This window comes from Vombatus ursinus, unplaced genomic scaffold, assembly GCF_900497805.2.
Source record: "Vombatus ursinus unplaced genomic scaffold, bare-nosed wombat genome assembly UNPS02014778.1, whole genome shotgun sequence".
Taxonomy (NCBI): Eukaryota; Metazoa; Chordata; class Mammalia; order Diprotodontia; family Vombatidae; genus Vombatus; species Vombatus ursinus.
This window is the reverse complement of record NW_020954556.1, coordinates 29,966,970-29,990,402: the sequence shown is the minus strand read 5'-3', so window position 1 is coordinate 29,990,402 and position 23,433 is coordinate 29,966,970. Positions and strand designations below refer to the sequence as shown.

Here is a 23,433-nt window from a genome sequence, read left to right as displayed (position 1 = left end):
ATTGAAGATAAATAATGTTGTAGTTGATAATGAAGTACTATGTACAACAAACGATACTTCACTGTTGTCTAGGACCACACATTCTAAGGTGACATAATATCAACTATTCAAATCCTTTGTAAGCACCTATTACTCACTCTTGGTGATTTTTAGTCTTCTGATCTTGGTGATTACACTGTTTTCTGGGTTGGTAAATTTGACATGGACATACTGTGAGAATGCATTTATAAATATCTTGTGTAAAAATGTACATTCTGTTTCTTTTTCCTTTTAATGTATACTTTAGAAACTTAATATTACTTTCCTTTTGCTTTCTGTCACTTTTAGATCACCATCAGTTAGTATTAAAGTGATTAATTTTAGCAGTATTCAGTAGGTCATTACAGACCTCACTCTTGTTTTTGTGATTTAAAAAATCATTTATTTAATAGTTCTTTATTTTGCTCTGTTCTAGTTTTCAGAATTTGGGGATTCGATGTGTAAAGAAAAAAGAAGTTAAAGAAGCCATTATTTCACGAATTTCAGCAGAAATTAACCCTTTCAATGGTGAGTGTATTTTACAAGGCTAGTTGATGACATAATTGGTCTGACAGCCATTGTTTTGCAAAACTTTTCTCAGAAATGTGTGAGTATTATAATAGTTGTGGTAAGATGAACCAATTCCCCTTTTCCCATTGTCTCTGAACTTCCAAGGGTCAAAGTCAGAGAAAAAGTTTTAGAAAGTAATTATTGTTATAGATAGAAACATACCTCTGTGTCCTTAAAAAGCATACACGGTATTAATAGAGAGATAAGACCAACATATGAATTGATAGCGAATGAGATATATTAATCAGTAGTTAAATTGTGTATTACAGACCTGAAATATTATAGGAATCCATAGAAGAGGCAGATTAGTGAGGTCTGGATTGGTTGGTGAGGGGGTCCTGGTGGAGAGAAGATTTGAAGTGGCCCTATAAGCACTGGTTGGATTTGGATAGGTAGCAAAGGAGAGTAAGCCTTCTAGACCACAAGAATACCATGAACAAAGCTCAAACAGGAATGAGCACTTTGTTTTACAGTAACAGGAGTCAGGGGTGGGGAACCTGCGGCCTCCAGGCCACATAGGGCCTTCCAGGTCCTCGGGTGTAGCCTTTTGTCTGAGTCCAAGTTTTACAGAACAAATCCTTTTATTAAAAGGATTTGTTCTGTGAAGTTTGGATTCAGTCAAAGGGCCTCACTTGAGGACCTGGAGGGCCACATGTGGCCTCGAGGCCTCAGGTTCCTCACCCTGGACAAAACCCTTCTGTTTTAAATAGAAGGAATGTGTTGGGGAAGAGTAGAAAATAAGGTTTGAGCAAATAATGAGGAACCAGATCTTGAAAGTCCAGAATATGGATTTAGATTTGGCACAGTAGAAAGTAAGGAAAGGTGAAATATTTTTAACCATGAAAGTGGCACAACAAAAGTGTTCTTTGGGCAAAAATCAGTCAGGAAGTAGTATAAAGAATGGCTAGAGTGAGAAGAAGCTGGAGACAAGGGATTCTCCTCGGAACCTCGTAATGAGCGATCTAGGAATGGAGGTCTGGGCACAGGCAGTGATGGCATGTGACGGCTGGGTGCTCAGGGCACCCATCACCAGGTCCTGGGCACTCATCCTCCGCATTGTCTTCCACCAGCCTCTCTGCCACAGAGCCACTCTTGTTCAGAAACTTGCACCTGATGCTTGTACTATGAAATGATCTCCTGACTGGTTTCTGTACTTGGTCTCTCCTTCAAAATACCCTACTCCTTGCTGCCAGACTAAGCTTGTTCAACACTTTTATCATATTACTTTTCTGCTCATGGTTTCCCACTGCCTTCAGAATAAAATGTGACTTTCTTAGCTTGGCATTCAAGGCCATGACCACCTGTCTCCAATTCCCTCCCCTTACTCCCCCCACCCCATTTACTTCTCCAAAACATTATTTGCTGCTGTGCTTTTACTCTAGTTGTTTTCCTGCCTGGGACATTCTCACTACTTATCAAAGCTTAGGTCAAGATCTGCCTCCTTCATGAAGCTTTTGCCAAATAATCACATCTAACCTTTCTTTTATTGTTGTTGAATTTTTATGTTATTTAAATTTTCACATTTGGATTATCTTATCTTTTCTCATCTGGATTATAAGTAGTTCTAATTCTTTATATCCCTGACAATTAGCAGAGTTTTGTGCACATAATAGATGACAAATAAATTTTTGATTGATTAATGGAGGAGAAAGCTAAGTTGGTGATGATTCCAATGTTTTGAGCCTCAGTGCCTAGGAAAACATAGATGAATTGGGATGGGAAGCCAATTTTCTGGGAGAGACGACGTTTCTTCTGGATATGAATCATAGCATCATAGAGCTATAATGAGCTTTAGAGATCATCTAATCCCAGTGTTCTTATTTTATAGCTAAGGAGACCAAGGTCTAGAGAGCCTAACGGATTTGTTCACAGTCACAGCAAGAGATATAGGACTAAAATTGCAGTATGAGGACAGAACTCATTTATGTAGTGTAGATATCTAGAGATGTCACTGAGTGGTGTCTCAAACTGTATGATACATTAGAAAATTATTTTAGTCTAAGTGAAAAATTGAATTTTGGGGCAAAATTCATTAAACAGATCATGTTTCAAAGAAGTCACACTATCTTGCTTACCTTTTCCTAGGTTGGCTTCATTCCATGTTCTGATGGGAGTTTTATAGTAGTGGTAATGATTATCATGTGATTTTTTTTTAATAAAACTTAGAATAAGAGATTAAAATGTTTATTTGAAATCTTAAAGTTCTAAAATTTTCAGAACCACAAACAAATCTTAAACTCAGTTTCATATTGTGCTTATTTCCCTTCCTGATCATTTGAGCTGTTTTATATCTCCTGTAGGTAGGATTCTTTAAAAAATGTTTTTGATATCTTCAAATTTTTTAAGCATCATCTATGTTTTTTATTAATTTATTTTGATTTATCAACAATCACTTTCATATGCTTTTGAGTTTAAAATTTTTCTCCCCCTTACTCCCCACCACCGTCCCCAAGATGGTGCACAATCTGATATAGGCTATACATATACATTCCTATTAAACATATTTTCACATTAGTGATGTTGTAAGTAAGAATTAGAACCAATAGGAGGAACCACCAGAAAGAGGAAACAAAACTCAACAGAAGAAAAATAAAATAGCAAATAGTATGCTTCGATCTGCATTCAAACTCCATAGTTCTCTCTTTGGATGTGGGTAGCATTTTCCATCATGAGGCCTTTGGAGATGTCTTAGATCCTTGTATTGCTGGGAAGGGTTAAGTTTATCAATATCAGTCGTCGCACAGCGTGGCTGTTACTGCGTACAACGTTGTCTTGGTTCTGTTCACTTCACTCAGCATATATCTTCAAATTAGCTCAGATTCTATCTTTTTAAAAAATACTTTATTTTTCCCCAATTACATGTAAAAATAATTTTTTACATTTTTTTTAAGTTTTGAGTTCCAATTCTACCCTTCCCTTCTTCCCTCCCTCCCCTGTCCCGAGATGACAAACAATCTAGTATAGGTTATACATGTGCAATCATGTAAAACATTTCCATATTAGTCATTTTGTACAAGAAGACTTGAACCAAAAAAAAAGAATTAAAGGAAGAAAGAAAGATGCTTCAGTCTATATTCAGACAATATCAGTTCTTTCTCTGAAGGTGGATAGCATGTTTCATTGTGACTCCTTTGGGATTGTCTTGGATCATTGTATTGCTGAGAATAGCCAAGTTATTCATAGTTCTTTATCATACAGTATTGCTGTTACTTTATACAACGTTCTCCTGGTTCTGCTCATTTCACTTTGCATCAGTTCATATAAGTCTTTCCAGGTTTTTCTGAAATCATCCTGCTTGTTGTTTCTTATGGAATGATGATATTTCATCACGATCATATACCACAGCTTGTTCAATCATTCCCCAATTGATGGGCATCTTCTCGATTTCCAATTCTTGGCCATCACAAAAATATTTTTGTACAAATAGGTCCTTTTCCCTTTTTAAAAAATGTCTTTGGAATACAGACCTAGCAGTGGTATTGCCGGATCCAAGGGTATGCATAGTTTTATAGTCCTTTGGGCATAGTTCCAAATTCTCCAGAATGGTTGGATAAGTTTATAACTCCACCAACAATGTATTAGTGTCCCAGTTTTCTCATATCCCCTCCAATATTTATCATTTTCCTTTTGTCATATTAGCCAATCTGATAGATGTAAGGTGGTACCTCAGAGTTGTTTTTGTTTGCATTTCTCTAATCAGTAGTGCAGATTCTGTCTTCATTTTTTTTTTTCAGATTCTGTCTTTAGGAAGCTTTATATCTATAGCAATTGGTAAGAGGAGAAATGGGTCTTTGTATATTCTTAAATGTATAGATGGGCAGCTAGGTATCACAGTGGATAAAGTACTGACCCTGGAGTCAGAAGGACCTGAGACTCAGACACTTACTAGCTGTGTGACACTGGGCAAGTCATTGAACCCTGTTTGCCTCAGTTCATTATCTGTAAAATGAGCTGGAGAAGGAAATGGCAAAATACTCCATTATCTTTGCCAAAAAAAACCCAAATGGGGTCACAAAGTTGGACGCAACAAAATTGACTCAACAAATAGATAAAAGTAGTCTTTCTGGCAAAGGCATATAAGTGACTAATTTTTTGTAGTTTGGTCAAGATAAATAGTATTCTGCAGATCCTTTTCAAAAATGTGATACCTGTTTTGTATTATAGAGACAGTGGTCTGGAAATAAATAAGAGCAGGTACATTTCTGTTTTCACTGTAGCCTCATGCTTTACAGATTACCTTGTATGAATTAATGATGCTTCATTATCCTAGCCAGCTTACTGAGAGTCAAACCTTTTGTGCAAAACCCAGAACAAAATCTGTGTACTGTTTTGGCAGAAAAAAAACCCACTGGATCGAATATTCTTGTGTGAAGTATGGCATCTAGCATGCATTGAAGCCAGTTCACATCTTCTGTGTCATAATTGTTTTAGATTTGGAACTGAATCCTATTAATTGATACCCATAATGGTTACATAGTTTGATACACTGGACAACTAAGGATTGTAGATTTGGTGGTCCAAAATTAAAGTTTGGTATTTGAAGATCTTTGCTTTAAATCCCTTCTCTACTTTAATTAGAAGTATAATTAGTATAGTATAATATATGGAAAATGAACATACATGATAATACTACAGTGTTATTGTTGAAAGTTGCTTCGTCTTAAGTATATAAAGTCAACTCGCAGTCAGTATTTGTAAACAGTCAGTGACTGGATTCTGTTTACCAACCTAATACCACTCTTTGTTAAGGTGTCAAAGGACACCTTGACACCGTACATGGGATAGGAATATATAACAGTGACCTAACATAGTCTTTGACACTGTAGAATTTATATTTCTGTCTTATGTTTCAGTTTTCTATTTTCCCTATGTTCAAGGTGGCTTTGTCGTAAGGGTGTATAAGCCTTTTCTTTTATAATTTAATTTTTGAAGTAAATTGTGTCACCTTGGCATCTGATAAGAAGAGTCCAGTGAGACAAGTGATCTGTATCATCAGAGGTTAGAGCCTTTTACCTTATCAAATTAACCTGCAACAAAAAAAGAACAAGCAAAACCACAAGGCTACTGTTGTAGTTGTGGGGCAAATTATATTTTCCCCCAGTAATGGTCTGGAGGGCAGTCCAGGATGGCTTGGTAACCTACTATATGGAAAAGAGAAAATAGAATGTTTACTCTATGGTTTGGAATACAATATGCTGACCAGTTATTTTATTTTACATTTTTGAACTAAAGTCTTCCTTCGCATTCTTATGGTATGGGGGTGACCCTGGGTTCAACCCATCCTACCAAGCTAGAAAGAATTTGAATATGGTCCTGGCAGTGGATGGTATACCTATCATCTTAGGCCAGTCTAATTACAGAGAGGCAGATCATCAAGTTGGCCATAGATTATTTTTTTGTTGTTGAGATCATCTGTCAACTAAAGCATGGAGAGGTTTGTGATTTTATCTGCATTGTTGGAAATACCTACACAAATTAAATCATAGATACTTTAAGCATTGAAGAATATGAACCTAGAAACGAAATATTCTCAGTTGTTTTGTTGTTGTTGTTATAGAAATTTCTACATTTTTGTGGGGAAAAAAATGCTGCTAATCAGTTCTTAATTTCAATCAGTCAACCAGTTAGATCAATTTTAAATTTCATTTTAGGTTTTGATCGAGTAAGTTAATGTTTATATTGTTTCAGCAGCTCATATAAAAAAATCAAAGCTTTAATTTTAGGCAGGTTGGCACTGTTAATTCAGAAATATTTATCCAAATTGACTTAAATATCAATCAACAAGCTTTTATTAAATCACACCACTTCCTGGTCATCTCCACACTTTACCCTGTGCTCTATCACCCTCATCTTCCTTCCACTGTAACTTTGAACTCTGCTTCTGTGTCCGTTCTCTCACTCCCCTTTACCCTCCTCCCAGAGATGAGTACTTACCTTACTTGCCTCCAACTCACTTTGTGGCAGTCTCTACACCATGCTTTCTGCTCTTGGGCCATTATCTTCATCTCTTTTCCCTTGGACTCTACCCTTGGGTCCTTTCCCCTTCTTCATCCCTCCCATCCCCAAGAGGTTAGTGTCATATATAGTCTGTAAGAAGAAAATGAATTATAATTAAACTTAATTTTTTTCTTATAATGTTTATAAAATGGTTTATAAATGTACTGTGTACCTATTCTATTTGACTTGTTTCACACTAATGATATTTAGCAGTCTTAGGATTTTAAAAAGTTTATGTATACAGAGCTAGGGAATATTTTCATTGGTTTTTCAATTTACATTTTCAATTTCAAAAAGTCTGTGATAGTGATGCATTAAAAAAAGTTAATTTCTTTCTTTCCTATAACCTGTCACCATATGTATATCATGCTTGTTTGTGAGTAAAGCATTTCTATACTATTTGGATTCTAAAGACATGCTTTAAACTTTTAATTTAAAAAAGGGAACATAAATGTTACATCATATTCTGTTGATCAAGTATGAAGTAGAATTTAAAAATAGTTTAAGAGGAATTGGCTGGATGCACGCTTCCTCTTTCATGATAGTTTATAGATTTCTTTAATATATTAAATAAGGTCTGGTAACAAAATAGGTGAGAACCTGACACCAACCTGCCTTCAATATGGATTGTCTAAATGCTGAAAGAGAAAAAAAGACCTGGTATTTGGCTTGTGTGGCAATTACAACTTTTAAGTCACTCAAATTAGTGTAGATTTATTGAATAAAGAATGTGAAAGTGTTAAAAGGCTGTGAATTATTGCAGAAGGTTAAACCAATTACTGACCCTCCCCCATTTGTCTACCTAAGGAGTGGGGTTGAGTAGGGATCATTGTGAATCCCAGCAACCACCTTTGTTGGTGCCCTGTAATCTGCAGAATAAAATACAGACTGCTTAGCCTAATGCTGAAATGCCCTCCACAGTCTGGCATTAGCTTGCCAGGGAGTATGGCTCAAGGGAAGAGCTTTTGACTACAGACCAAGAAATTCAAATCTAGACAACCCTTTCATCTTGGTTCCCTTTTTATAAGAGATAAGAGGTACCATGGAAAGAGTGCTGGGTTTGAATCCCTGTTAGACCTTTGTATGACCTTTGGCCCTGAGCTCCTCTGGGCCTCCATGATCTCATCTATACAATGAAGGGGTTGGAATAATAATAACAATAAACATTTATTTAGCTTATACTTTGTGCCAGTACTGTGCTAAACACTTTACAATGAATATTTCATTGATCCTTACAACTACTCTGAGAGGTAGGTGCTAGTATTATCCTCATTGTACAGATGAGGAAACTGAAGCAGGTAGAAGTTAAATGACTCGACCAGACACTCTAGGAAGTGTCTGAATTTGAACTCAGGACTTTATGACTCCACGCCCTGCTGCTGCTGCACAGGACAGGTGAGGGCCCAGACAGTTGTGAAATCCTGCGATGTTTCCAACTTCATTTCACATTCCATTTTTGTGCAGCCTGTGGGTGTAGTCGGATTGAACTACCCATTGTTTCCCAAATTGAGCATTTGGGAATGCTCTGAATTCCCAGGATTTGTGCCATTGTGGCCTGTGTTCAATGGACCCCCTTGCTGCCTTCTGTCAACGAGTCTTCTCTTCTGTGAAGTCTTAGAGTGCTTCTTTCTGTGAAGCTTTCCCTCCAAGTGTTCTCAGCCCTTTTTCTTAGAACCTCTTGTTGCGTTTCTCCTTTGTCCGCATCGTACCTATTGTGGCATAGCCCCAGCAGACAGATGGTAAGCTTCTTGAGGGCAAAGACTGTTACTCTTCATTGTTTTATTCCCAGGGTCTAACATTGTGTCTTGCTTATAAAAGTGCTTAATAACTGTTAGGGGAGACTTCTTGTAGGAGGTATCTTATACCGATACTTTGTATTTTACAAAGCCTCTCCACGTAACCCTGTGAGACATTTCACAGGTGAGGAAACTGAAAGCTCAGAGAAACTGTATCTTTTTCAGGGCCACACAGCTAATTAAGTGTGAGAAGCCAAACTTCCATTATACCATTACTGTACTAATTTTTAACACTTTGTCATTATACTTTATAAATTTAATATTAACACGTTATAACAAGTTTTATATAAACACACATATACCTACATATATGTATAATAGCATATATGTATATATATAAAAAACATTTTATATGGATATATCTATATATACACAGATATATATGTTTATATCTGTGTATATATAGATATATACATACACCCACATAAACATTCCTGTAATCTAAACTTGTCTCTTCTATATTACATAGCCTACCTGTTTTACTATTTCTTCTTGGCAAGAATTTCTTTTCTCTTCTTTATGTTTCTGCAGTTTCATGCTCAGCCTTCAGTTTTTAAAATGTATTAATAGCACCATGATAAACTGGCTTTGATACTTAATGACCATTGTGATCTTGAACAAGTCACCAAACCTTTCTATGTCTCCTCTTCCTTATTTGTAAAACAAGAGTTGGGACTAGTTGAGCTCTCCCCTCCTTTCCAGGCCTAGATCAATGAACCTATGATCTTTTAAATAATTCATGCTTAGCTGTTGGGGGTTTGTACCTAAGACGTACAGACAACTAACAGAAATATATGACTGAAAACCATTCTCCAATAGATTAATGGATATGCACAAAGTTCTCAAGGGAATTGCATTCTATCTGTCTGTCCCCCATGCCTGTAATGCTCTCCCTCCTCCGCTCCAACTTCTGATTTCCTTTAAGTCCCAACCAAAATCTCATCTTCTAAAGGAAGCTTTCCCCACCTCTTCCTAATTCCAGTGCCTTCCCTCTGTTAATTATCTCCTATTTTTCCTGTATATAGCTTGATGCATTTGTATATATTTGTTTGCATGCTTGACACATAGTAGGCACTTAATGAATGTTTGTTGATTGATTCTTTCATATTATTGTTAATATGTAAGTCAGTAAGGTGGGGATGATTAATATTTCTCTAATTTTGTGAGAAGACTGAATCTGCTTATATTATATCACAACCTTACATCAAATATTCCATTATTTTGAGTTATTTTGCACAGTAGAAAGGTCCTACATACACCAAAACTGTTTATTGTAGCATTTTTGGAGAAACAAAGTAGATGTCCATCAGTTGATTGGGGATTATTACTGTACTGTAAGAAATGACATAGATGATGAATAGAGAGAAGCATGGGAAGACATGAAGTACAAAAGGGGAAGTAAAAATAAGCAGGGCCAGGAAAACAATATGCACTATGAAATCAATGACATAAACAGAAAGGAAAATAACCACAAAACAATTGAAAATGAGTGGTAAGAAATTATAAAGAATAAGCTTGGCCCCAGAGAAGAGATACGGGAAGACCCCTCTCTTCACTTTCCCCTCCATCTGTTGCTTTTTTGTTAAGATGGTGGTGAAACATGGCATATAAAGTCAGATTTTGTATTGATTGGTTTTGCTGAAAATTTCCTCCTCTTTTACTTCTTTCTCCTTTTAAAAATTGTTTTTGACATAAATGATGGGATATCATAAAAGAATCAAGGCAGAAAGAGGATTGTAAGGGGGAAACCAGATAAAGTAGTATCCATAAAAATTTACTAAAAATAACTCATGCTTGGGATTGTTATGTAATACCCTTAATACTACTGCAAAAGCCAGACAACTCTTTTACTCTCTTTTTCCAGAAATATAACCTTTAAATCATATTCAAAAATCACTTGCCTTCTGTGTTTATACTGCATTCTTCTCTGAAAGTCTCTACTAGCTATTCTTCAATCATGTCCCTTTTTGGCATAAGGCTATCACACATATTTAATAATACTCTGGAGCTTCATATTCCTTTAAGTTATTTTTTTGTGCATTGTGAATTTATGAGTACTAATTGAGAGCATTGTCTCTAAGCTGCTTTAGAAGAGGAAGTTTCCTCACTAGGGAGTTTCCTAAACCTATGTAATCACAGGTCAGGTCCAGACACAGAATTAAATGCCTGCTATGTCCAGGGCACTTTGGCTGGGCAGTCAGCCAATATGCATTTATTAAATGCCATGTGTCAGGCATTGGGAATACAAAGTCAGAAATGAAGTGGCTCCTGCCCTCAAGGAGTGATGGTCTATTAGGAAAACAACACATAGCCATATAAATGTATATAAAATATATACAAGGTAATTTTGCATTATGAGAGCTACAAAACAATGCATAAAGTAATCCTACTCTTAAAGAGTTATATTATTTAGTATTATTTAGTTGAGGAGATGATAATCATAATTGAGAATTAAAAATAGAACAGGATATGATAAGTGGTACAGAAAATTATGGCAATAGAAATGGAGAAGGAGAGAGCACACTGGATTGGGGAGGGGTCAAGAATGGCTTTTAGAGGAGGTGGTCTTGAACAGGTCCTTTAAATGTGAATATTATTTGGAAAGGTGGAGAGAAGTGGAACTAACCAGAAACATCATTGGCAAGAATGTCTAAGACCTGCTTAAGGAACCAAGAGGTCTGACTTGAACATAAGATTAATGACACCCACCTCTTCCCTCAATAAACTCCAGTGGCTCCCTGTTATCTCTAGGACCAAAGATCAACTCCCCCTGTTTATCATTTAGAGCTTGTCACAATCTAGCCCCTACCTACCTTTCCAGTCTCTTTAAACACTACTCCCCTCCATGAACTCTACAATTCTGCCATCCTGACCTGTTTGCTCTTTTCCATACATGATGCTCCATTTCTCTTCCTTGCTCCTTTGCACTGGCGGCCTCTCACCCCCTCTTCAATGCTTGGAATGTTGCCCCTTCTCAGTTTGGCTTCTTACAATTCCAGCTTCCTTTAAGACTCAGCTCAAAGACCTACTGGAACCCTTTTCGAGCTCCTCAAGTGCTGCTAGGACCTTCTCCTCTTTGGTTACCTACAGTGTATTTTGTATGTCTGTTGTTTGTACCTATTTATGTACATTTTGTCTCCCCCAAGCTCCTCGAGGGCAGGAAATAATTCTATTTTCATTTGTATTGTTGGTGGCACAATGCCTATGTCAGGCACAAGGCCTGACAAATGATAAACCTCTCATAAAAGCTTGTTGATTGATTAATATTGCAGAATAGTGAGAAAGCAGTTTAAAAAGGCAGCTTGGAACTTCATTGTGTAAGGCCATGAATAAGGAGTTTGGATTTTATCATATAGGCAAGGGGTGGCCATTGAAGGTTTTGGAGGAGGGAAATACTAAAAGTGTTAAAGTGGCTAAAGTGTTAAAAGTGGTGTTTCATTAGGTTTATGATGCCAGGCTATGATATTAGGGGTGTACTTGCTGACAGCTTGATGTAGAAAAAAAGAAGCTTCCATTTTGATTGCAGCCTAGCAATGTGAAAAGGGCAGCAGAGTCGGAAAGATATTCTTAGTATGAAGAGTTATCAAGTACCAAGTTTCATAGCATAATTTTTTGTGAAGAACAAAAAAAACTCTTAATTTTTCTCACTCTCTAATTAGGATGAATAACTAGTATTAAGCTACCTATAAAGTAAAAAGGCAGAAAAAGGGATAGAGGTCTTGGGCATCTAACTTTTTATTCAGATTTTGAGATCAAATTTAAGAATATTTAAGTCAGTAAACTGTGGATGATTAATATTTCTTTAATTTTGTGTTACGATTGAACACATTTATATTGTCATAAATTTATATCAAATATACCATTATTTTGAGTTATTTTGCATATATAGGTACATTTACACAGCTGTCTATCTTATGCCAGGTAATCTTTATTGTTCAGTATTTTTAATTAAAAAGTTATTTGAAATCACATTTTCTATACATCATTATGTTATAATATTGTTAAAATGTTTTAATGAGTAGGCATTCTTGGCACCTACATATTGAGGGGGCAGAATGTACCAATATGATGCAAATATTGATACTGTTTTGACCTTTAGGTGTTCAAATGTGTTACATGGTGCAGCATGTTCCAGATGCTAGTCTTGAGAACCTCTGTACTATAGTATAGTTCTAAATCTGGTGAAAAGTTAGGGATGATAAATGAATAAGAAGCATTATATTGCTATTATATAGAAATTTGTACACGTTATTTTGCTGAATATCACATCCATGAAAACCTTAATCCAAAAAAAATCACAGTTATTTTAATAAGTACTGTAATGTACAAAGCTAGGAAATTTGTATTTTAGTGGTATGTGTAGGGATTTATATGTGCACATATATATGTGTGTGTGCTTTCAATTTAAGTACTCTTCTGGATAGTGAATGTGAGCAATGTGAGAACTTATTTCAGGATTAAGAAATATAAAAATCAGGATTTTAGTAATGTGATAATAGGTGTGCTATAGGGGTAAAAAAAGGACAGAAATATATTTCTAATTGGAACTGAGTTTCTTTCAAATATAAATTAAATATATATTTTAGGTCATTACAAGGTTTTTCTATTTCTGCAAATCTACAAAAATGTTAGCATAGAACTTTTTGACTCTAAATTTTTTTGTCTTAATTTTTATTTGTACATAAAATTTCATACTAAAAATCTTGATGATTTTTCCTTATGTGTATAAACTAAGCGTAGCATCTTTATAAACGTTTGTACATTACCTCCCAAAACACAGTGTTTTTAATTCTTGTATGTTCTGTGTAACCTCATGCCAGTTACTTGACTTTTGTTTGCCTCAGTTTCCTCAGCTATAAGAGGGGGATGTTAATAGTCCCTACCTCCCAGGGTTATTGTGAGAATCAAATGAGATAATATTTGTAAAGTTCTTAGTACAATGCCAGGCACATAGATGGTGCTATATAAATGTTAGCTATTTTTGTCCTGTACGCAGCTAAGTTTCTTCTTAATTCTCTACATACAATATAATTATCTTCTCATAGAATCATAGATTTAGAACTGGAAAGGAAGGTGGAGGGCAGTCTAAACCCCTTCATTTTAAAAACAAGGAATCTGAGATCCAAGTATGTTAAGTGATTTGCCCAAGATCACATAGGGCCAGAGACAGGATTTAAATCCATGTCCTGTGATTGCAGATTCATTCTCAGGTGCTTTGATACCTCTTTATTTCGGTTTTTTTAAAAATCATATTACTAACACTTTAAAGTGAATTACTTTACCAAATCTTTTAAGTGACTCGCCCAAGGTCATCACAGAGTAGTAAGTAGCCAAACTAAGATTCAGACCCAGGTCCCCTGATTCTAAATCTACCATTCTTTTCACTACACTGTATTACCATACATCACAGTCCCTGCTGTGTACTGCATATGTCCATTTGTTCAGCATCATTTATATTGCCAATGTCGATTTTTTATTCTCCTCTATTATTCTTCCAAAAAGGGGAAGGTTCAGTTTCTGTTTTTCCACTTTTATAAAATGCCTAACATAATGCCTATGATTGAAAATAATTGAATGATGAATGATTGGTCAGGGGCAGGAAAATGGCATATTATAGATTTTTAAATGTGCCATTCACTTTTTTAAAGAACGTATTTGTCCAAACTCTTTCCAAGTTAGTTGGATGGAATTATGGGAGGGAAGAATCTGTGCTTTTTAAAAAGCTTCATGATTATTTAAATCTTAAAATAATTTTGTTATGCAGTTCCAGAACAACAGCTACTCAACGTCGAAGACTGTGATCTCAACGTGGTAAGACTCTGTTTCCAAGTTTTCCTTCTTGATGAACATGGCAATTTAACATCAGCTCTTCCTCCTGTCGTCTCCAATCCAATTTATGATAATCGTAAGTACTTATTTTCTATCTTGTATTATAGCCTCAGCTTGTTTTCTTGAAGTTTAATTTGGAATTGTGAAATTTTCATAATTTTAATTAATGCTGGATAGATATATGCGTTACACCAAATTAGATTTTTATTCATGGTTAGGTAACAGGAATCAATTGATTATTGTTAGCTGTATCTTTTGCTTCATCAATTGGAAATGGGGGCATTGTTCAGTGTTATTACGAACTCTGAGAAGCTAAAAGTTATTTCTATCTATACCCTCTCAAACAGGTGGGGATCTATTGTGGTTTTGAAGTTCTTTAGGAAATAAATTTCTATAATCTTCATTGATTACATGCCATAATACTTAATGATCCTTTCTATTAAAGACCTCGTGCCTTCCGTGCCTATTCGTGCCTCCTGACCTATATGCCGGTTACCTCAGCTCTGCAAGAGCTTTAAGGGAATGATCTATCCATGTAGTGAAAAGATCATTGATGAAAAGAAGAAAAAAGGATAGGAAGCTTTTGTCCATTAGTTTCCATATCAGATCATATTTTTCAGTCATACACTGTATGTGAGAGAGTTGTAGAGAAGAAAGATCCAACTGGGTTTGGTTTTTGCTTATTAATAAACAAAAAACCATATGACAGAATTTCTAAGAGTTTGGAGGGGCCCTTGGAGGCCATCTGGTCTAAACAATGGCTAAATGATCCCTTTGGTGACATTCTTAGCAATCGCCATCCAGCTCTTCAGCCTTTGCTGAAAGACCCCAAGTAAGAAGGAGTTCATGTCCCCTTGGATAGCCCATGTCACTGCACCCAGAGCCAGAGGATCTGAGCACTGATTCCTCCCTTTGTCCTTAGTACCTATGAAGCCACAGATGAGTCTCTTCCCTTCTTTGTGTCTTGGTTTTCTTATTTATAAAAATCAAAGTGTCTCTTCCAGCCTTAGGGGTCAAGGATTGTTTTTCTTAGATCAAGCCTATTTACCTTTGCACCTGGAGTTTTCATCTGCCATTTCTTGTTCTGTTCTCTTGTTCTAAGCAGGACAAGTCTATTACTTTTCCACCTGACTGTTCTTCAGGTACTTGGAAAGAGCTTTCATGTTCCCCCTGAGCCTTCTCTTCTACAGATTAAAAATCCTCAGTTCCTTTAACTCTGCGGTTGTTAATGTTTTTTGTGACATGAACTCCTTTGGCAGTCTGGATAAGCCTATGGACTCCTCAGTATGGTGTTTTTAAGTGCATAAAATAAAATACATAAGATTACAAAGGAAATTAATTACAGTGAAAGGTAGTTATCAAAATATGTATTTAAAAAACCAGTCAATCAAGTTCAGAGATCCCAGGTTAAGAACTCTTGCTTTAACTGAACCTCTTATAAATTCAAGGACCTTTACCTGTAATGTTGTTGTTGAGTTATTTTTTAGTTGTGTCTGACTCTCTGTGACCCCATTTGGGGTTTTCTTTGCAAAGTTCCTGGAATGGTTTACCATTTCCTTCTCCAGCTCATTTTACAGATGAGGAAACTAAGGCAAACTGGGTTAAGTGACTTGCCCAGGACCACACAGGTAGTAAGTATTTGAGGCCAGATTTGAGCTCTGGAAGATGTCTTCCTGATTCCAGGCCTGGCACTCTATATACTGTACCACCTAGTTGCTCTTCACCTATAGTAGACACACTGCTTGTCAGTGTCCTTCCTAGAATGTACGTATATATAAAAGGGAGCATACTAGCAACAATGACATGTGTCAGAAATGACACTGAAGAATTTATTTCATCCAGGAAGTATATGATCAGAAAAAGAAGTGAATTGGTCTTGTAGTTAGAGTGAAGGATAACAGATGGACAGCCCACACTCTGCATTGATATCTTTGAAACATAGACCTGGAGAGTGATGTCCACCCTTTGGGGTAGATCCTCTATGGTGCATTTATGGGTAGAGGGATTAGACACACAGAATTTGAAGGTGTAGGTGAGTTGTAATCTTTGTGGTTGAGGAAGCAACCATCTCTATGAGATCACAGATCCATTGAAATATCAATTATATACTAATAAAATGGAGATTCAATGTAATTTAACAAGCATTTATTAAACACCTACTACTAGTCGGTTTGTTTCAAACACAGTAATGGAAACACAACATGGCCCTTGCCTTAAAGTGTTTACAGTCTAGTAAGGGGCATATACTAAGTGCACAATTAATTATGAAGACAAGGTAAAATATAATGGGGCAAAGGAAAGATCGAAAGTGCTTTAGGAGAATTTGAGGAGGGAGAGGTCAGCTTTACCTGGGGAGAGATTAATGGTAGAAGCAGTTCTTGACCTGGCCCTTGAAAGAAGAGGAGAATTCTACTTCAATTCTAATTATGTGAACTCCTTGAGGGCAGGACAATGTTTCCTTTTTATCTTTGTCTCCCTAGCCTGTAACACAGTACCTTGCATCTCGTAAGCATCTAATAATGTTTGTTGAATTGAATCAGATTTGTTGATTTCAACAGGAAGAGAGGAAGAAGTTTATTTTTGGCAAGGATCAGTAACCCACTTGAATTCATGGAAAGAAAAGAAAGCAATAAGTAGTTTAGCCAGTTTATAGCCAATTTAGTTCAGTTTAGCCAGAATATAGTGTGTGAAATATGGCTAGAAATGGCCTGCTTGGAGTCAGATCGTGACAAGCTTTACATCCAGGGTGGAGACATAATTTATTCCAAGTATAAAGGAGATCCAGATGAATGACATAAAGTCATGGTCAGATGTGCGCATTAGGAAGATTATTGTAGCAAACGTGTGAAGGACAGGTTGAAGAAGGGAGAGAATTGGAGGCAAGGTGGTGGCCTTAGGTGGAGAGGAAGAGGCAGATAAAAGAGACATTGTGGATGTAGAGCTGCCTGAATGTGGAGACTGCTGGGCCCTGTGGAGAGATGGGGAGGGAAGAAACAGAGGACTCAAGCTTGAAAATTGTGTAATGAGAAGGATGGTGACATCAACAGATTTAGGGAAGTTGGGAGGAGTGCAGGCCGACAGTAAACGATGATGTGATCATTTCTGGACTTTCTGGATTGGATTGCCAGCCAGACATCCAGATAGAGATGTGTCCTGCCAATGTAGATACTTCATTGGTGTCCAGGGAGAAAGATGGGGGAGATGTCTACATTTAAGAGTTATCTGTCTAGAGGTGATCATGGAAGTCACAGGACTGGAGGAGCACATGACCTAGCAAAGGACACGAACAACAAGGAATCTGAGATGGAGGAAGTTCAGGAGAAAGCTGTTTGATAAACAATATTCAGAAAGGAGAAAGGGCGATCAGCAGTGTCAGATGCTGCAGACGAAGAGTAAAGAGAAAGAGTTGGCAGTGAAGAAGTCATTGGTGAATTTGGTGATTGCAGCTTCAGTGGTAGTCAGAGAGAGTCCTTTTAAGTGGATTGCGTGCTTGTGAGGAATGCATCAGATTCAGGGGATATGGACTGCTCTTTTTTATAGGAAAGATCTGAGCTTTATTATAGTCAGCAGGGAAGGAGCTGTAGAGGGGAGGGAGCATGGAAAGAAGGGGAAGGGGGGAAAGAGACACAGAGGGGTTAATGTTGGTAAGGAGAAGAGACGCCTTGTTAACTGAAACTTGAGCACGGGAGAACCGAAAAGAAAGTTTGAGATAGGAGGCAAGTTTTGGACTGGCAGCCTCTGAGGCGTCTTCCAACTTTGCTGCAAGAAGCCTTTCCTAATTCCCCTTCATGTTATTGCCTTCCCGCTCTGATTACCTCCACTTTACCCTGAACACATCTTGTTTGTATATGGTCATTTGCATGTCATCTCCCATTAGAATGTGAGTTCCTTGAGGCCAGGGACTGTTTTGTTACCTTTGATTGCCTAGTGTTTAGCATGGTGCCTGGCACATAGTAAAGCATTTATTGAAGGCTTCCTGTGTGCTAAGTGCTGGGGACACACATTCATCTGTGACCTCAAGGGATTTGTGCTCTAATAGGATAGAACACATACGTAAGGTAGGAGTGGCTGGAGTCCTGGGGCACTTTGGTCCAGAATGTTGTTAGAAGGATGATGAGAGTTGGTTTTAATGTAGTGCTAGAACTGGCGGGGAAGCTGAGCGGGAAGAGTATTCCAGCGGCAGCTTGAAGGCTGCCGGCAGAGTTAAGAATAAGACCAGAGAGCAAAGTCTGAAGTGAAGAGTGGTTAAAGTCTCCCCAAAAGAGTGAGCCAAGTAAGACAGTGACCAAAAAGGACATTGGGGCACCAGGGCAGAGATCTGGGAAATGAAAAGATTAAGTAAGCCCAAGTAAGAAGCAAGATTATTTGCTTAGAGAAAGCGTGTGTGGGGACTTGAGGACAAGGTTTAGAGTAGTTACCATGGGGAATGTGACAGAAAGAGGTGAATGAAAGGAAGAAATAAGCATTTATTAAGCACCTACTACATGCTAGGCACTGCACTAAGTTCTTTTTGTTCTTTTTTTTCTTTTTGTTTTTTTAAAATTTTTTACAGTTCTTTTATTTGTTTATTTTTAGTTTGCAACATTCACTTCCACAAGATTTTGAGTTCCAAGTTTTCTCCCTATCTCACCCCTCCCCTCACCCCAAGACAGCATGCATTCTGAATTCCCCTTCACCTAATTTGCCCTCCCTTCTGTCATTCCCCCCCCCCAATCTCCTTCCCCTTCTATTTTGCTGTAGGGCAGGATAGATTTCTATACCCCATTGCCTGTATGTCTTATTTCCCAGTCACTGCACTAAGTTCTTTACAAATATCTTATTTGATCCTCATAACAACCTTGGGAGGTAAGTGTTATTATTCTCCCCATTTTACAATTGAAGAAATTGAGGTAGACAGAGGTTAAGTGACTTGCCTAGGACATACAGCCAGTGTCTGAGTCTGCATATGAACTCAGGTCTTCCTGACTTCATGCCCAGTGCTGTATCTCCTGCACCACCAAGCTGCTTCTGGCATCTAAATCTTAATGGATTCTAAATCTAAATGGATTCTAAAGCAATCTAAAAAGGTTTGTTCTGTACCAGTAAATGCCTGGTCAAGGTTAGGTCATACAGATTTGTAGTGGACCCAGTCAACATAGTTTTGTGATTTCCTCCAGCAGTGTTGGTGGATTGGAAATAAGGAGAAAAGATAAATGGTTGGGTGATCCAGGATTGGAATAAGATAGCAACAGTGGAAGGATAAGGGCTGTAGGGTGAAGGCTCTTGAAGAAGGAAGCTGATAGCAGAATAGTTTGTGAGAACAGGATGGGATCTAGAGATCAGAAGTCATAATGTGGACAGAGCAGGCTCAGGAGGAAAGAGACAGTGAAGAAGTGGGAGGACGGGAGATTGTTATCAGAGAGAAAATCTTAGGATATATGAACTTAGAGGTAGAACAGGTGGACTTACAGATGATGATGTTTCCCATGTGCTTCCCACCTCTGTAAGTCACTTAGGCTAATGTCATGGGAGTTAAGGAGGTTGCTGGATATTAGAAAAATTGTCATTATGAATGCTGAAGTCACCAGGGGGTTCTGATGGAGGAAATCATTGGGGAAGGTGGAAGAGAAACTTGGATGTCAGTAGAAGATTCATTTATTCTGCATTTATTAAGTACCTGGGGTCTAAACACTATGCTAAGATTTGATAATGAAAAGACGAAAAAGAGACAGTCTCTGTCTTCAAGTCTATTACATTCTTTGGGGAGGGGAAGACAACAAATACATAGGAAAATTAAGGCAAAATACATTCAAAGTAGAGACAAAGAAATTTCCAGAATGGGTAATACTGGCAGCTGAGAGGATCATCATAAGGCTTCCTGTAGGAGATGGCAGATGAGTAAGCAGTGTAGTCCTGGAATGGGGCAAGGGGAAGGGTACCCTGTACAAAAGTTGTGATGGGGGCTGGAATTTTGTGTTTGGGGAAGGGCAAGTAGGACAGTTTGACTGGATTCTAGTTGCATAAAAGAAGAGCAGTAAGAAATAAACATGGTAAAATAGCCTGTAGCCAGATTATGAAAGGCTTTACAAAACAAAACAAAAAGAGGGGTTTGTATTTTGGTTTCAGTAGATGAGATGAAAGTAACTTGAAGGGTAAATCGATGTGATTATTGGTGAAGTGGATCAGGACTGAAAAATTATTATATATTGAGGTCATATTAGCACTACAAGAATGATAGAATTAATACTTGTGCTCATTGTGACACGTTTAAGCCATCTAGAGATGACTTGAGATAAATTCTGCCTGTCATTCAGACTTCTTCATCTGTCACTCTCACTCATAGCCACATGTTCTTGAAAGATCTCTTGCTTGTAGGTGTAATCATTTTAATTTTTTTCCCCAGATCCTCTCAAGACAATGAAAGATGGATATGTCTGTTATATCAAATAAAGTAAATGTTGTCATTAAGTTAAGTAATAATAATGTTTTGATTTCAACTATGTCTCACTTTTTTATATTTATGACCTACCTATTACATTGGAAAGAAGCCATCTGTTTTTGTATTATTTTAATAAGTTTCTAATCATACTGTGCTCTATTAAACTTCAATATTAAGGAGTTCAACAGCAATTTAGTAGGACAGTGATGATAAAAGTACATGATTCATTAATAGGTTTGCTTCAAAAAAATAGAATTTGTGTTTAACTACAATAAATGAGAGATTTTCCATAATTTCTTAGGATAACTTCATTGGGTTAAAACTTAGTTGTAAGTATTGAATAAAAATAAGTGAGCAATCCATGTTCAGATCTTATATAATTCTCACTATGGCATGTAATACGTAAGAAATCTAAATAGTTTATTATGAACTTAACATGTGAAAGTATCTTATCTTTATTAAATACTCATTTGAATTGATGTCATCACTTCCTAAGCAAGAGAAATACATACGTATTGTGGGGGAAGTTCAGCTCTATTTTATCTTAGTCTGGGTTTTTATGTGGGTGACTTTGGGTATTCAGAGTCTTCCTCCATTACACTTCATCTATGACATAAATAAATATGTTATCTGCCTTCAACCACAAGTTCAGTTGTGTTACTGATTTTAAGTTTTAGTCAGCCAAAGTCACCCCTTTCATGCTTTTGATTCAAGTTATTCCCCAAAGGTAGACTAAGTAGAGATCCTTTTGTAAAAGAAGATATGTTTCATGGTTTTTTTTTTTCCTTTCATTTGTAAATTGTATATGTGTGATGAACTGTATTGATCTCCTTTACAAAAGATCATTCCTGGTTCTCTTTACCTTTGGTAATTAGAATTTGAACTAAAGATTGTGAAAGTCGAAAGAGTAATTTAATGGCAAAGGTAAGTTTTTGTTTTTAAGAAATTTACCTGTTGTATACCAAATAATACAGAAACTTGTACACATTAACACAGGCTGAAAAATGAACAATCAGTTATACTTTTGATGTTGGTAATGAAGTGGTAGAGGTGGTAACAGTCCACACACATTTTTAATTTACTGTGAAGAGAAAGAACTAGGAAATGAACTTTTGGTTATAGGAAGATGGGTTTTCTGAGGCCTACTAATGCACGCATTGTTTTTATATAGAATTTATTTGCAAAAAGAAAGGTTGAATTAAGTATCAAGTATTAGTAGGGAATGGCTCTACAAAGAAGATTCTACGTATAAAACACTACTTGGCATGAATTGCCAATTGCCAATTATTTTTATTAAAACTTTCATTCATGTGGGACAAGCATAGTATACAACAAATTAGAGAAATTTTCTAGCACCCCATGTTAGTATGTTATTTGCAAAAGGGATCATATTTTCTTTGGCTTTCTAATTATTCTAATTTACTTCTGTATTTTGCTCTCTACTTTTAAAATTTATATGGGTGGGTTCCAATGACACCTTAATGGCATCCACAGACATTGTATAAATAAGTTCATATAATTTTTTATAAAATGACATAAATTGAACTGTCTAAAAAAGTTAATTAGGTTTTACATAACAAATAACATCGTAATGAATATTTTTAATTAAAAGAAGATTACTAAACCTCAACTAATGGACCATTCGTGTCAAGCAGTTTTTGATCAAAGAAACTTTAATGTAACATACAAATTTTGGCATTTGCTTTGTGGTTCATTGTGAAGGGATATATTTGCAGTTTATTTACATATATGCCAAAAAGTGAGACCTTCTTATTATACCTATAGTATTTAAAGTTTTGTATGAATTTTGGGGGCATGTATAACTTGAATATGTGTTTGTGATAGATTACATTGATCTCTTTTAGAAAAGCAAATTTATGGTTCTGTCAGTTCTGTTGATGAGCTAGAAATTGCATCTGCCCTGAAGAGAAAATTCTACCTGCTTTTAAAACAATTATTCTATTGACAATTTTAATAGCTACTTATCTTAAAAATGAGATTCATAATACTTGTAACATTTAGTATTGTTCAAATAAAATGAAATTTAGTGAAAATTTGATACTATCTTTCTTAAAATATTAATGTTAATATTTATACTCTTTTGAGTTGGTCTGTGTGAAAATTTTGTATGTCGAATGTTTTCTATAGATCATGTTCTCTTTTAAACCAAAGTTTAAACTTTTATGTTAAACAAGTAAATAAGTAAAGTGATAATTTTCTATGCTTGAGTAGGTGGAGGATGTAATTTTGGAACTGATGACTCAACTCTTCCCAGAACATTCAGATAAAAAGCATACACCTCTTGAGTCATAAGAATTTGTGAAAGGAAGAATTAGTTCTTTTGTGGTCCATAAATAAAAAGTATAAATTCTTTTTTTGTACATTTTAAAAATTTTAAACTTAAATACAAAATGAGAAAAGAAAAAAAAATGCCATATACACAGCAGACCATAAGAGAGGATTCAGTATAAAACAATAAATTTCCATTTCAAGAAAAGCTATGTAATAAATACTACACGTTGTTTTCAAAGCTGCCCAACTTTTCTTTGCTTCCTTGTCGTTTTTCTTTGTTCTCTGCTATGCAATTTTTGCTTTATTTTTTCCCTTCCCTCCCCCCAAACAAAGAAGTCTACAATTAAGAATGAATACACACACACAGATATCTATAAACACACATATACACTTATACACATATATGTAAGACTGTAATATGCTTATTTCCTCCTATCATCTGTATCTCGAAAGATGGATAGCATTTTCCTCCAAAAGTCTGTCTTGCCATATTTTTCTAAATCAACTAGCTCA

General features: G+C 36.3%; 1 protein-coding gene across 1 annotated transcript in view; it reads left to right on the top strand.

The window, feature by feature from the left end:
• REL (REL proto-oncogene, NF-kB subunit) overlaps window positions 1–23,433 on the top strand; it is a 58,165-nt gene that overhangs the window by 19,317 nt on the left and 15,415 nt on the right. The window contains exons 4-5 of the mRNA XM_027865369.1: window positions 455–546; window positions 14,146–14,286. Of these exons, the coding sequence (XP_027721170.1) occupies window positions 455–546; window positions 14,146–14,286 (233 nt within the window). The remainder of the gene's footprint in view (window positions 1–454; window positions 547–14,145; window positions 14,287–23,433) is intronic.